Source organism: Nannobrachium achirus, assembly GCF_963921795.1.
Source record: "Nannobrachium achirus genome assembly, chromosome: 8".
NCBI classification, from domain to species: Eukaryota; Metazoa; Chordata; class Actinopteri; order Myctophiformes; family Myctophidae; genus Nannobrachium; species Nannobrachium achirus.
In genome coordinates, this window is record NC_137817.1 from 35,581,872 (window position 1) to 35,597,381 (window position 15,510).

At 40.8% G+C, this 15,510-nt stretch overlaps 1 protein-coding gene across 2 annotated transcripts; it reads right to left on the reverse strand.

Moving 5' to 3' along the window:
• Positions 1-3,113: 3,113 nt before the first annotated feature.
• Positions 3,114-14,206, reverse strand: spartb (spartin b). 2 transcript variants are annotated; one of them, XM_080732248.1, is made up of 8 exons: positions 14,092-14,206; positions 10,913-11,754; positions 8,437-8,634; positions 7,103-7,244; positions 6,423-6,617; positions 5,461-5,619; positions 5,202-5,292; positions 3,114-4,585 (listed from the first exon to the last, which is right to left on the reverse strand). In XM_080732248.1, exons 2-8 carry the CDS (start codon positions 11,750-11,752, stop codon positions 4,381-4,383), a joined length of 1,830 nt encoding a protein of 609 aa, XP_080588374.1. In that variant the 5' UTR covers positions 11,753-11,754; positions 14,092-14,206; the 3' UTR covers positions 3,114-4,380. The 2 variants fall into 2 exon arrangements, with proteins under 2 accessions (XP_080588374.1, XP_080588375.1); XM_080732249.1 differs by having other exon boundaries at positions 4,534-5,048.
• Positions 14,207-15,510: the final 1,304 nt, after the last annotated feature.

Sequence of the window (15,510 nt, forward strand, 5' to 3'; positions counted from 1 at the left end):
CCATGATCCCTTGAAATGAATGTTGTTTTGTAAAAAAAAAAAAACGTAAGTTTGCTACACAAATGTAATAATCCACACAGTAGTGGTGTGGATGAGCAGGTTTAATCAGCATTCTAATGTTCCAGTTTCCATATCCTCAGACTTCAGTATTCTTGAATTCACATTGTACTTCACCATATTTTTAAATATTACCCGATTTGTTTTCTCAGGCTTCAAATTAAAACATCTTGTCAGCGCTTGTGTGACCTTCTGCCCTTTGTGGATGGTAAATTAGATATAGCAACTACATTGGAGCTTACTGCTGAGTACATAAGCTACCTAAAGCAAACGCTGCCTCAGGATGTTCTCTCTAAAGTAAGTTTATTGCATATTTCTATGTATGTATTGTAGACTGATGTTTTCTACTGTGAAAATGTTGTGACTTCACTGATTGGTTCTGTAGGTTGATAAAGTTGTACAGCAGAAATTCATGGTGTCCCGGAAGAAAGCAAGAAAACCAGTCAAGAAACGGTATTATGTGTCAGATAAAGTTACAGAAAATAATATTTTTTAGTCGTTACTCAAAAACAGGTGCATTTATTTTCTTTTTCTCTTAAAAAATCTATAGCAAGGTGATTTGTATCCCAAGGAGACACTCCTCACAGAGAGTGAAGCCGGATGCAAAGAACTCAACTGATGGTATGACTTCTTATTTTAACTTATTTTACATTGTGACCCAACTGGTCAGTCTTTACACTCTTAGGGTTAACACTGCAAAGATTTTACTGTGTGTACTTTACATACTATAGTGTGTACATCTACTGGTACTGATATTGCAGAAAGTTGAAATTACCATACCACTACTACTGTATAACATATAGTAACTCCTAAACAAAGTACTGTAAATCAATGTTAGTAATTAATCATATTACATTTCAGCTTGTGTTTTGGGAAGTCCTGTTCAGCCCATTGTCTCTGAACATGTGTGTCTGCCATCCTTCATAATGACACCCCCTGTGTTGACGGATCAGGTGGTTTCTCCATTGGCAAGTGTGATCCCAGTCCATGGTCCGCCAATACTATTGGACAAATCATCCGTTCCTTGGGGACAAATGCTGCCAGTGTGCCAGGATCAATTCCCTGTTGCCTCATTTCAGTCAGTGGAAAACAACTGGATAAAACCTCCCTCAGTGTTTCTTTGCCCAACCTCTATTCCCTTCACATCAACAAAGATGAACAGCCAGTCCTTCCACCCAGAGGTGAGACTGGACCCATCTTCAAGCCCTGTCAAAACACTGAAGCTATGTGATGCCACCTCAGACACAACCAACTCAGTTGTTCTCCCATCAGTGGATTTGGGTGAAGCGTGCCTTCCTCATGATTACTTGGCTTTAAAACATTCTATTACACCCCCAACAGAACAATGTCCTATTGTTTCGACACTAGTAAGCCAGGACAACATTCTCCCAACAGTAGATTGTACACATCTTCCATCATCAGTGTTCAACAGTGCAGCTAAAGGTTCCAACGTTACTGCATTAGAAGGGCCAAATTACCCAATGTCTGAGTTTGTGTGTAACTTAAGACCATCCTTGGAGAGTACTAGCAGTAACCCTTTGACTAATATTGTACAAGTCACAGGCAGTTCCTTCGGGCTGCATTTGCTGACAGATACCAATGATAAAATATTCTTGTCTGATCCTTTCATTGAAAACATCCATTTATCCCCTTAATAGTGTATTTAACTATGCACAGATACATCTGTAATCACAAAGTATATTTTAAGTGCTGAAAGGAAAAATAGTGGAGCCATACTGATTGAGGCGCATATCATGTGACTACATAATATAATGCACTGGTCGTGGTTCCCAAACACTGGGTCAGGAGTCTCAGGACCCATTTGTGGGTCGCAGATTTTTATGGGTCCCTTAATTTCTATTTTCCTACATATTTAAACAATTATTTCAAAACATTTTCCTAAAAGCTTAGACTTTCATGAATAAAAGAAAAATGCAATGATTTGTCTTAAGTAATTTCATTAATAAATAAAAGAAAAATCGAAGGAATTCCATAAATTAGAAAACAAATTTAAGAAGTAGTAAAAATAGACGCTCTACAAGCTCACAACATGACCCGAAGCGTCGCATTGTGAGCTTGTAGATCTTCTGATTTCACTAGTTTGGGTCCCAGGCATAGGCCTATGTATAATTTCTCTTTTGGGTCTCAACCTGAAAGGTTTGGGAACCACTGATATAATGTATTCGCATGATAGTAGATTTTAGGCACTGAGAGCAATAAAAAACTTCGATACACGTCTTCATAACACAAGATATAACATAACATAAATCAAATGGCAGGTTTAGCTGGTAAACCATTGCTCCCAATGCATTCACATTTCATATATATTTATCAAACAAAAAGCAGCTTAAGTAATTCCAAAATTATATCTTTTTTTTGTACTTCTTTCTCATTTGACTGTGGTAAGAGACGTGACTCCTTTAGTCTAACATGGCAGAAGTGAATTCGTTCTGCACTTGCATAATTTCCTAGGCTCAATATTCTAATTAGGTCATGTTTTATTGTATTTTCCATGTCTGTGTTACAAATGACTAATCCATAATTGGCTATGCATTGCATAATAGAGATGCTAAGTCAGTGGTTTTCATTTTGTATGTCTCCCCCCGCTACTTTTGTCCCATTTACAAAATAAAGACGTCTCTGTAAAGTGACTTTAATTGTGGGATGAACCTAAAATCTTTCACATTGTTTGACCCAAATGTTTTAATATTAACAGTATTAATTACTATTCATATTAATGTTAATAGTAATATGAATTCTTAAGTGGTTATTGATATCTAGATATAAGGTTTTAATTAAACTAAAATGTAATCTAACAGCTATTCTTCATTATGCATTAACAGCATGACTACATTTTCATGAACACTTTATTTCTGACATGACTTCAGTACTTCACTGAACATAGCTAGGCCTACTCATCTTTCTTTTTATGCTCAGGCCAGCTTGAGTGATTATAGTTCACAGTTGCACACTATGACCACTAGGTGGTGCATCAGGCTGATACAAACATTGATTTGTTTATTTTCTGAATAATGAGTTCAACCCGTAGACAGTGAAACGTTTTTGAAAGGTTTATTTAGTCACAATTCTTGTTCATATAACTGTTTACATACAGCTATAAAAGCACATGGAAAGTCACAATCACCTGCTGTAGGTTTAAAGCTTGAGTTGAGTTCATAAACAGATTCACCACTTCACCCGAAAACCAGTACTTGTTAAAATAGTTGTCCATACATTGCCATGTTAAAAACTAAATATTTATATTGAGTTATTAGAAACATTGATGAAGCAGGACAAATTTAAAGGTCATGAAAAGTAACAGATAAATTGTTATTAAAGGAGTTAGGGTTCCCCAACCGGAATCAATTTACTTTTATCAAATTTCTGTCTTAGGAATACAACAAACAAAAAATATTATTTAACTCAAGTCCCCATATTGTGAGTAATCAACAGAAAAAAAGAATAATGTTGGGGTGAAATACTCCTTTAAGACATTACATGACAAACTGAGTAACCGAGCAGCACCACAGTTGATATTAGATATGAATTCCTATAATAGGAAAATGTTAAAAGTTAGAAAAGAACACATCATTGAACCCCTCAGACTTGCTGTCCAGATGGGTTTATATGTTATCCATCCATCATTGATAGCAGCTGCTAACAGTAATGCATAGTTATTTTCACACTGTCGGGACTCATCTACAGCATAGCAGTATATGGGCTTTTCAACAAGAAAAGACAAAACAGTCTTACAAAGCATTTTACAGTTCCAGGCACAATTATCATCCCCCAACCCCATTGCAAACAATTATGTTTGTTGTTTAAATCATTAATGGGACAAATCTTTATCGATATGCATTTCCTACATTTCTTCAAAGCAGCAGATAAAGTGCATTTTCTCTAGATCATAAAAAAACTTAAACCTAAATATAATTATTATTATGAGGAAGGTTTACAGTGAGCATAGTTCAAACCTTTCAATGCTTTCTTTCCCTCATTTTGGGGGAATTAAACTTCATATTATGAAAAAAATATATTCACACTCAATTTGTTGTCAAGTCAAACAATCAATATATACACAACCATTTCATAATTTGTCAAGATATATTCTCAAAATTATAGTTTGCACAAGAATTAAACACCACCTCTACTGCTGGTTACACAACTGTGTCAAACTGTTATATATGCAAAATAAGTCAACTTGTCAATAAAATATAAAACGTTAATCATAAATATATTTTACATATAGATTTATTTCATATGAGAATATACTGTAGATTATGATTTAAGGCGCCACAGAGAACCGAAGGAAGAGATCACAGATTATTTGTCCCTTTTCTGCACTTTCTTCTCATTCTCTGGTCTTTCCTGAAGGTTGTACTCCTCCAGAAGGGTCTTTGCTGTCTCCTTGCCAGTTCTTTTCACCACAGCTTTGATCCCCAGGTTATCAATATTGAAAGCAGTGAGGCCCATATTAATGGCAGAGTTGACAGCGTGGTCTGTGGCTTGGCCTGCTGCTTTCCCATACCTTAATCAGAATTAATCAAGATACAGCAGGGTGAGAGGACAGAGCAAGAGCAAGTTGGCACAATTATAATGGAGGGTAAAGATTTCAAAGATGACATGCTGAACATGCATTTGAGGTGCACACCCATGCAGTGCAGAATTTCAAAGTTCGATAGCTTGAACCACTTTCCCAAATTAATGTACAATCAATTAAATTTTTATAGTTGCAATTTTATGTTCCAAACATGTAGGAAACATAGGGAACTGGAGGAAATTATTTCAAGCAACACCATGAATTATGTGTCCAGCCAGATAGCAATTCCACAGTGCTCTATAGTAAGAGTGGCATTCAGATGAGGCCATGCCTGTGATCAATAGAAAATTAAATACTGAATTAAGAAAAAGTACATGTCTTCTCATTAGGTGGGTCTAAAGTACATGTCTTCGTATTAGGTGGGTCTAAGATGTTTTGTAGACCCCTAAATCTGCAAAGTAAGTGGAAGAGGAAAAGGTACAAATATGTAAGTGCATATTTGTAAAATGCACTCATTTGCAAGATACACAAGGAAAACCAGTCTAGAAAGCAGTTGAGACAAACATTGTGTACACACTAAAGCAAGTGCTTTCAAAGGACTTACTTATGCTTTACGGTGGTGACGGTTTCTGATGCTACACTCGTGGTGATGTTCTTTGCTGCTACTTCCAAGCCAGTCCACATTGTTGCAAAACCTGCAAGGGGGGTGGCAGCAGTATTACAATAATACAGTTTAGCCCGTAATGGCACGCCCAGAATTGGGATGCTAAGGCTAAAGTAGTTAAGGAAAATGTGCATTTCTAATATACAGTAGCTCTCCTTCAGCCAACTGTCTCCTAAGTAAATGAAATGAGTAGCTATACCTTGAACTCCACTGGCAGCCACCACCATGGCTCCATCGATGTTGGAGCGCCCATCCTTATCTTTCTTCATAGATTCTGGCAGCAGCTTGCTTCCATGCTTTTTCACATGTGGGGCTAGCTCTCGACCCACACAGTTAGCGACAACACACACTCCATCCACTATCAGGAGACAGGGACACTAAGTAAGGCCTGATGTTGCCCATCTTATCGCCCACCGAAATTAGCCAATTTACAAGCTCACAATGCAGAGTGACATTGTGGGCACGTATGTCGGCTGTTTTGGGTAGGTGCAACTAAGTACTAAGGCTTCATTTCAACTTCATGACTAACCTGACTTTCGCCAGATGGTGGCAGCATTGCGTATATAACGCTCTGCTTTACCATCTGGGCTTGCTCGGCCAGCGTTGATAACACTCGTAAAGTCCCGGGCCGGACCAATCAGCGGCAGCTATGGGCGGGCTCTGAGCGGCTCTGAGCCAATAGAGTCTGATTGTAGACCACGTGGAAACCCAGGAGGCGGATTCTGGGTGCAACGTCATGCAGACAGGCCAATATGAGTGGTTGGAGTTGGCACTCCCAGACTGTGATAGAAACGGCCACATCCAATCACCAGCTACAGAAATTAAAAAAATGGCCCGCCCCTTACATCGAGTGTGCCCAAGAGAGCCCAGATGTAAGGCAGAGCGTTACGCACTGCAGCAACTATCTGGCGAAAGTCAGGTTACTTCATGACATGACAACTGAAACAAGTGTGTATGATGTAATGGTCCATGATAAGCGGCGACCAGCTCACAGTTTGCGCTTCAAGTTTTGGACACACTAACAGACCAGCATAATAACTGCGTGTCGTTGTCATTTTTGTCGAGTGGACAGTTGTGCAAAGAAGTAAAATGTGCCTTAAGAAGTTTGTTTACAAATAAACAAGAATTAAAGGAATATCTAGATAAAGATGAACTCCTCACCAAGAAACTGGCTGACTTTAACTGCACCTCCAGTGGCTTGTTTGGCGACATGGAGGCTTTTGGTCACAGTGGGGCTGACATTGGTGGGTGTATCTTCTGGAGTGATGTGTTCCCTGAGTTTAGAGGCCCCCTTATGAATGGCCTTGCCTGTGAACTCGGCTCCTTTCACCAGACCCCAGCTCAGCCACGATGCACCTAGAGGGACAACAGAATTTCATGAGGTCAGGTCACATCACCAATTATGTTATTTTGTATTGTTGCTACAAATTGTTGAGAAGCAAAGTATATGAAATCTAACTAAAACAATATTGAATGATGAATACTTATTAGGCTGAGGACAAATCTCACATACAGTAATTATGTGCAAATAATATACAGTGACCAAAAAACACCCAAGGAGTTATTTTCTTTTTTATTCTATTCTATTCTATTTCTTTTTTATTATTATCCATTCCAGAGACAAACTATAAAGTAAAATTAACAATATCCAGTGCTGAGAACCTTTCAAAGTAAGTTTGTCTACCAACCACTTTGGCAAGCAGGTAACCAGACATCAATCAAGAGTGTTTTTATTTTGAAGACTATCTTGCTTGCAAAATCATATTGAAATCCATGAGTCTGTGGCTGATTGACAATACAATAATACCTACAACAGCATGAGGTCTAAGGCGTAGGCTTACCTGTGAGGATGCCACTAGACACCTTCTCACTCCACTCAGGCAGTGTTTTCTCCTCCTCAGCTGTAGCTTCAGCGGCTTCCTCAGGGGGAGCGATGGGTACCTTCTGACTAAGATTGATGGTCTCTGCAGATTCATCTGGGGCCTGATCAAAGACGCACATTGTTAGCGTCAGGCGTAGGCGCACGCGGAAAGTAAAAACAAATGGTCAAATTCTATGTAAGCTATGCTACACAGGCAATACAGACCTATTCTGATACTCGCCTCCAAGTAACCTCCTTGGTATCACAATAAAGCCTCTCATTGTTGTGTGCTGCTCAATACAATGTACCATTTTCCTCCTTACAAAAGGCCACAAGACAATTTAAAATGCCCGCTTTCAGTCAGCTAACAGTCTTGCTTTGTGCTGAAGCCCTGATTAATCTCCAGCCCACAAATCCATTTGTTAGGCCATATCAAAGGCAATATAAAATTGCTTACTTGATGGCTGGATATAAGGTCGCCGTCCATGAAAAAAAAAATGAGACTAGTCTGGTAATAAGACTATACTGTGTACATCAGAGAGGACCGTGTTTGGTTGCGCTCTCCGTCAGCGTCCATCACGGTTGGTATCAGCAATTGTGTTTGAGCTCAGATGCTATTCTAACTGCTGGAGATATAAGAGCATTAGCACTTATTAATTCCCTTCACCTACCATTTCAATCCCTACAGTGCTGAGGTGGGGGTTAGATAATCAACGACAAGCAGTGCGGTTATGCAACAATGTTGCATTACTTCTTGATAACCACATTGCTCAGGGCTATATCATGACCACCTTGGATTAAACGTTACTTTACACTCTAGAAAGTGGGGGAAGCCATAGCAATGATGTACAAATGAGTTCCAAATAACTCAATCACCTGACAATATAGTCATGTCTTTTACCGCAATATAATATATAGATTGGTGTACAGTATGTGACCCTAAATGGTTGAAAGTTACATTGAAACCCATACCGTTTATAGAGATAGCTTGTAGCTTGTTACCTTAAATAACTGTTAACACAGTACATTTTTTGCAATGCATATATCATATTTGTGTAAAACCATGATGAGGCCACTACATCAAAGGTGTGTGCTTTGTCAATGGTGTTCTCATGTTGTTTGAAATGGTTAAGAACTCATTCTGAGATACCTTTTTTGCTTTATTGCATCTCAGGCTCGGTATTTCATCAATACAGTACTTCAATACTGACACTAAGTTTCCTGAGGACAAGCCTCTTCTCTGACCTTTGGTCTCCTAAGCTATACTATTTTGTCCCCTCTCCACGCGTGTCAAAACATGGCTGCAATGTTCACCTGGACCCGGAGGTCTGTCATCTGGGAGAGAACATCCTTGAACAGCTCTCTGTCTGCACTGGGCAGCTCAGCGGAGAGCACCACCCCCACGTAGGAGCCTGGAGCCGGAGCCATCATGTCAGGGAACATGAACACCCCCGTATTACACAGCAATACTGGGGAGCTCATGGCCATGAGAGGATACAGCCAGTCACAAACCTAAATAAAACAAAATATAGACAACCAGCACAACAGTGTAGTGAATAATGAGCATTAAGTAGTTAACATGGAATACAAACAAATTGCAAAATATTTAGAGCAGGGGTCTTCAACGTTTTTCAGGCCAAGGACCCCTTAGCTGATGAGAAAGAAGCTGAGACATCTGTACAGCAGCCTCATCAGTGTTGGATTCATGTTAACGTGTATTTTCAGACGGTTAAACATTTAAACCGTCAGTACTTAGAACATTTGTACTTGGTCTGCTCTTTTTTACCCCTACTACACATTAGCCAAAAATCTGATCTACAAGCTCACATGAGCTTGTAGATCTGCCATGTTTGGCTAATGTTCCCCTGAGAAAAGCATTCAAGTGGTTAAATAATTTAAGTTCCTAGCATGCAATGATTTGGCAGCCCCCCCCTGCATTAACTAAGAACCCCCTAGGGGTCCCGGACCCCCTGTTGAAGACCCATGGCTAGTAAGCCAGTAAGCTTAGTAGAAAAAAGAAACTGAGATCCGAGCACTCGAGGAGATTAAAATAAACTTTAAGGTCGAAACATGTTGGTTTTTAGATAAATAAACGTTGTTTTATTTCATCTCCTCGAGTGCTCGGATCTCAGCTTCTTTTTTCTACAATATTTTAATCCCACTGATCCTAGAAGCACCACTATTTTTACAACGATTTTATCTCCCTTGAGCACCCGGTTGTTCTGTTTTCCTGTAAGCTTAGTGTTGATATTTGTGTTGAACATGAACATGCCAAAATGTCACAGCATCAAAAGAAAAGGGGGGCGGGGGCAATGTGCAAGAGCACTGAATGACACAGTCCCTTTTCTCTATCAATGAGGAGGGACGGCGAGATCCCCCAGCGACCTTGACCGGTTGAGGGCATGCATGCCAAGTGGGACAGTGATGGTCATACATTATACTTGGCACTGTGGATGTGGAACCACTGATGTCATCCAATAGGGTAAGCCTAGTCTATTTGGGAAATTCCCCACTGAGGAGCAGCATTTCAAAACACATGACATGACCTAGTTTGTGTGTTTGTTGTTTTCCAATAAAAGGAATATGATAATAGCTATCTGCAACAGTTGCAACAGCTCTCCCTGACCAAAGAAATAACTCTGATGTCTTCTGACAAGGCCAGAACTACAATATAGTCAGTGTTTACACAACAGCTGCTCCACGTATTTATAGAATATGTCTAGGTGATTGTTTCAGACACATTGAGCATGTGCAGTTTATAGGCTAAAGAAAACAGTAACAGACCAATAGTAATAGTCATTCAATGTCCCTAGGATGTTACCCTAACCTGAGTGGAAAAAACAGTGGTATGTTATCTAAAATATACCACTCTACCAACTCTTCTTGCGGTTTTAAACCATTCAGAGTAGTGCTTGTGTAATATTCATAAAGTTGGTCTACAATGACAATAGAAAGTACATGCAAACAGATTTGGTCCCCCAGGGTGTCAATACTGCTGATGCAATGATGTGTCACCTGAACCTGAACAAGCTTAAAGACATCACAGGGATGATATCACTGCCACAAATCTGTCGGGATTAGGAGCACTGAGTCAACGCTCACATGACACAGGGCACAGGGCAAGGAATAGAGATCATTAACAAAGCCTATCTCCTCCCTCGGTATAGAAAGAGGACTGAATCCTGACAAGCAAGGTAAACATTATGAAATCAGGTAAAAGAGCACAAGAAGACTTAATTATCTAGATCAGTGGTTCTCGAACTTTTCAGGCCGCGACTGGGCCTAAATAATCATATTTGAACTGCCCCCCGCCCACCCTGGCGAGCTCTACTTGGAAGTTGAGGCATTACATTTTGTTTAACACAGTTCTATATGAAAATAGCAGATCTACATGCTCACGTCGTCTCATGTTGGGCGTTGTGAAAATGTAGATCGGCTATTTTCTGCCTCTAATATTTGACAATTTGGCCAATGTTTACATTTTCATTTTAGAGGTAAAATAAAAAGGTCTTAAAAGTCCTTAAATTGTCACTTTGGAAATGTGCAGATACCCTCTATACACTTAAAATGTATGTTGGTTTGTTTACTGTTGAGTGAGAAAACAATGTTACACATTAAGCTAATCATCTGGGGACCCCCCAAAATCATTTGGGGACCCCCCTGGTTGAGAACCACTGATCTAGATTCTAGATCATTCAAATTGGCTCATAAACTGCATTAGTGTGTTGAACTATCTAGTTAAATACTGCTACAGTGCCTTTTTATACCAAAGCAACTCTCATTGTCTCACCTGTAGAAATGCTGGTGGTCTGTTTGGCATAGTGTCGGAGCGCTCGGTGGTAAACTTCACCACGCGCAGAAAGCCGGGGTAAGACGGAGCGCTCACTTGACCCTCAGGTGTGACAAAGAATATCTGCACCCCGTGAGGCAGAAAGAACACCTCTTCTCCCTCATCACCCATGCTCTGGTGTGACGGCGACGGCGAGTTGGACGTGTGGCTGTAAAAGTCTTCCCCGACCAGCGACATCTCTCCTGCATCCGTCCCATAGGAGATGGATAGGTGGCCGTCAGCTGCCTGAGGAGAATAAGCCGGCGGCTGTTCGCCTGGGACCACAGACTGTCTCGTGGGCGACAGCGGCATGCCAACACCGCTTTGCGCAGGCAGGCCTCCCATGGCACCAGCCATTTGGCCGTTTTTGACAAGCAACGGTGGTGAAGGCCTCTCTGGTGGTTTCTGTTTGGTTGGGAGTTTGGGGTACAAGCTTTCAGAGGGCGTGTCTGCAGCACTAGCCCCGGATACCTCAGCGGAGGTAGGCGGAGGTCCCAGGTCTGAGCTGGTCTCTAGCATTGCAAGACGAGTGGTTATGTTGTTCAGGGTCTCTTGCATTTTCTCCTGCATCTGTCTGGCCGACTCCCAGGAGCTGCCAACACACTCGTCTCCCTGTGAAGGCACACTGATGGCCCTGAGAAGGTGCTGCCGCCCTTGTCTGTAATACTCCAAGGCCTGTGCCTTCTGTACAGCTTCATCTGCGGTCAGCCCTTTATTGATGCACTCAAAGGCCCTTTCATAGCCATCTTTAATTACTTGAAGTCTTGCATTGTCAAATGCATCTTGTTTGGCTTTCTCCATTCCTAAAAAAAACAAAAACAAACAAACAAACAATGGCGTTGCAGTTACCGTAGTTCATGTTACACAATGGTACTACTAAAAAACTTGGTTGTATACAGTACAGTACACTGACAAATATTACATTATTTCAATTCAATTTCAGACTCAGGGTTCAGACAAAAAGGCAGGACATGACACAGAATGAAATGCATACAAAAGATCAAATGCACAAGCTATATCAAAGCACACAAATAAAATATAATGGGTTATGACTTGACATCAATGTCCCACAGACAGCTGTGCTAATGTCTCCAGATAGGTCAGTAGTAGCATGTTAACCTGGGTCCACAGCACACCATACCATAGACCCCACCCACACCACATATTTTTGGAGCTGTGTGAAGCACAGGCTCCCTATACGTGGCCGTGTGGGTGTGTCTGTGTGTCTGTGTGTGTATGTAGCCTGAACTTCCTAAACTTCGGCACGCCACTAGTCCCACAGTTTTGCCACCACACACTCGCGCCATATGTCAAATCGACCGGCTTACTCGGGAATCATGGGCTATTACTTTTCTAAGAGAAAGGTTCTATAGTTTAATTGATATTAATTTATTAGTGAATTAATTTTCCCCATTGACTTATAATGGGAATCGCAAAAACTCACATTCAATTATTTGTCTCTCGCGAACCATAGGGGCTAGAGTTTCAAGACTTGGAGAGGAGGTTCATAATGATTTCAAGGATTAAATAAAAAATAATTGTGTCATTTGGCCGCATGGTGGCGCCATAACACCCCACTTTACGTTTTGGCCTGTAACTCTTGAACCGTAGGTCGGAAAATTAAAAATATTTTTTCCCTGGATTCCTTGGGTCATGACGCATCTCCCCATATAGGCCACGCCCATTTGCGCCATGATAGATTTTCCGCCATCTTGAATTTTCTCCAAAACACACTTTTTGCTCCTTTTCCTACATATTTTCTTCAAATGTCACAAAAATCGGTACACATGATCCCCACACACACACACACACACACACACACACACACACACACACACACACACACACATGTGATTTTTATTTACTGGTAGATCAGGTTGGGCCTCTTATTAGCAGCTACGCTGTGGATATTTCACTGTCAGCTTTATTGGCAACATGGTAGATCACTCCAGTCTTGGAAAGGGCAAAGTAGATCACATGCCTGAAAAGGTTGCCCAGAATGCTGATCTAGGTCTTTTAAATAATATAGCCTACTTATGGCATCATTGTAAGCTACTTAATCCGCAAGCTTTCTTTTTGTACCTTGACCAAAAGTATGCCGTATAAATTGGTGTATTCTCTTGACAGACACTTTAACACCACCTGATGTATTGATCTGCATTATGTACACTCGATAAACTTGTGTGACTGTTTGATTCTGACACATCCTGTGACATTGCCTGTATGTATATCAGTGGCTCAGGAGGAAGAGCGACCACTTGAGAACAGGAAGGTTCCGAGTTCGGCTCCCCCAGAGTTAGTGTCGAAGTGTCCTTGAGCAAGACCCGATGAGCAGGTTGGTGCCTTGCATCGTTTCTTCCGCCATCGGTGTATGATGAATGTGTGTGTGAATGGGTGAATGTAATGTACAATCTATGTAAAGCGCCATGGATAAAAGGTGCTATATAAATGTGCCATTAACCATCATCATTTATTTATTGTTCTTTGATAAAATGACCAAGATATTTTAACCTTTCACACATTGCTTTCAGACAATATTGTCTGACAGTTTGAAGTCAGGACATTGTCCAATTTGGCAGCACTCTAGTCTCTCACATATACACAGAACAGAAGATATAGAACACTTCTAGTAAGATGCTGCTGGAAACCAACTCTAGTCGAGACTAAATGCTACAAAACCATCAATGTGATCTCGTAGGTATCCCCAATGGGAGTCTATCACCAATCATGCACGCATTAGGCTGTCAGTCACAGTCAGGCTGGCACGGTGGCATCATAGATCATCACCAGTATCACAGGCTCAGCTGCACTTGCAACAGGTTGCTATGCTATTATTACGACGTCAGGTTTCAGCCTAGCCCTAGCATCTCACGTATTAAGGCATTAAGCCGATGTATAAGTTAGCCAACGAGTCCAATCCTAGACCTCAACCCAATGTTGTCAGACTTGTCACAGACTCAGCAGAATGCGCTGTTTATATTAGAGAACTAGTTATATATTTGGTGGACAAGGTTGGCTAGGCTGCTGACAGCCAGGGTCTCATGTTATTTTACACACATAACGGTTTCAGCAACACAACACAAACATTACATCAACAGAAGAGTTCATTCATCTGTTTATTCACCAGCCTTGTAACTTACCGTTCTCCAGAGAACGAAACGCTTTCAAGATAAAACGAGCTGCTGGCTGGTTGATCCTGTGAGCTCACTACTAGCTAACAACTGTAACTTCAGTTGACACAAAAACAACCTCTTATGCATGGTTTATACTTCTTTTATGCGCCGTGTAGCGCACGGAAAATAGCCAATATACAAGCTCACAACGCGTCGGGATGCGACGCGTTGTGAGCTTGTAGATCGGCTTTGTATTCTCCAGCTCATTGGTCAGGAAGTGTAGACAAGGATCGCCCCGCCCACATCCTATCAGGTATACTTGTAAACATGAGAGCGCAGCAAAAGCCATGCACAGATAATAACCTAACCAGGCTAGCATGTGACCGTAAGTAAATAATGTTATTAGGTAATTGTATTAGATAAACCCGTGCTCAAACTTAACGAAATCGAATAATTTAAACCCATGCTTAAAATGTAAATCAATTTAAAACACAGTTTTTTTTATTGGTCGAGGGAGCTGTCTGTCATTATTCCGTTCCTAAACGTCCTGGAACGAGAACGAATCGTGAGCAATCAGGAAGTTGTATTCCATTGCCATGTTGTAATTGTTGTAATCGGTTGTATGGTTGTAATAGGGGACTCCCTTTTTTGCTGGTCTCGAGTCATACTAGCTCTGGTCCATAGCGTTAGGGAGAACTCCACTAACGCTATGGACCAGAGCTAGAGTCATACGTGTACATTTGGGTCAATGAGACCATATCAGAGACTCACTCACCAGCGAATCATATTTTGGTTGTGCTTGTGGTGGTAGCGGACTGACCGGTGCACCTGTGCAGTTGTGCAGTTGACGTGACGTGTCAGGTCTACTGGGTTCAGGATCAGGACCAGAAAGTCACGAAACGTAAGGATGTGTCGCCCTCTCGTGGCAGCTAGAGGCATTTTTGAATGATAGTTGTCCATGTAGAAACAGGATTCCTTCCACTGAAATTCCTAAAATGCAACGTTTTCATGTAGAGAATTTAGGCATTTAGCAGAGTGATTTACAGTATGCAAGGTATTACATCTTAATGCATCTTGTACTGCCTCAGTAATCTACAATCATAGGCAAACAAGGAACCTATCATCGTCTTAACATTCATTATAATATCAAAACATACTATCAACAAATTAACCTGGCATCTGTCTAGATAACATGCTTATAAATACAATGCACATGTCTTATTGTACTCATTGGACTGATATATAGGTCAATATTTCTACCTTTCACCTTTGCTCAGGATGTGATGAGAAAGGCCTCATCCAAGTGGCATATCCAGAGGATTCAGAGCTGCTCTGAAGAGAAAAAATAATGACAATATTTTGACCAAAAACAAGGTCCACTCCAGGCAAACAAATGTTTTTCAAAACACACCAAAGCCTACTCTTAAAAATAAATATGTACAACAT

Excerpts from the sequence above, each read along its gene's own strand:
- spartb (XM_080732248.1), bottom strand. The coding sequence starts at position 11,752 with ATGGAGAAAGCCAAACAAGATGCATTTGACAATGCAAGACTTCAAGTA. Across the intron at positions 5,293-5,460 it reads GGCTGCCAGTGGAGTTCAAG|GTTTTGCAACAATGTGGACT; the intron begins GTATAGCTACTC and ends CCCCCCTTGCAG. Across the intron at positions 4,586-5,201 it reads GTCACCACCGTAAAGCATAA|GTATGGGAAAGCAGCAGGCC; the intron begins GTAAGTCCTTTG and ends ATTCTGATTAAG.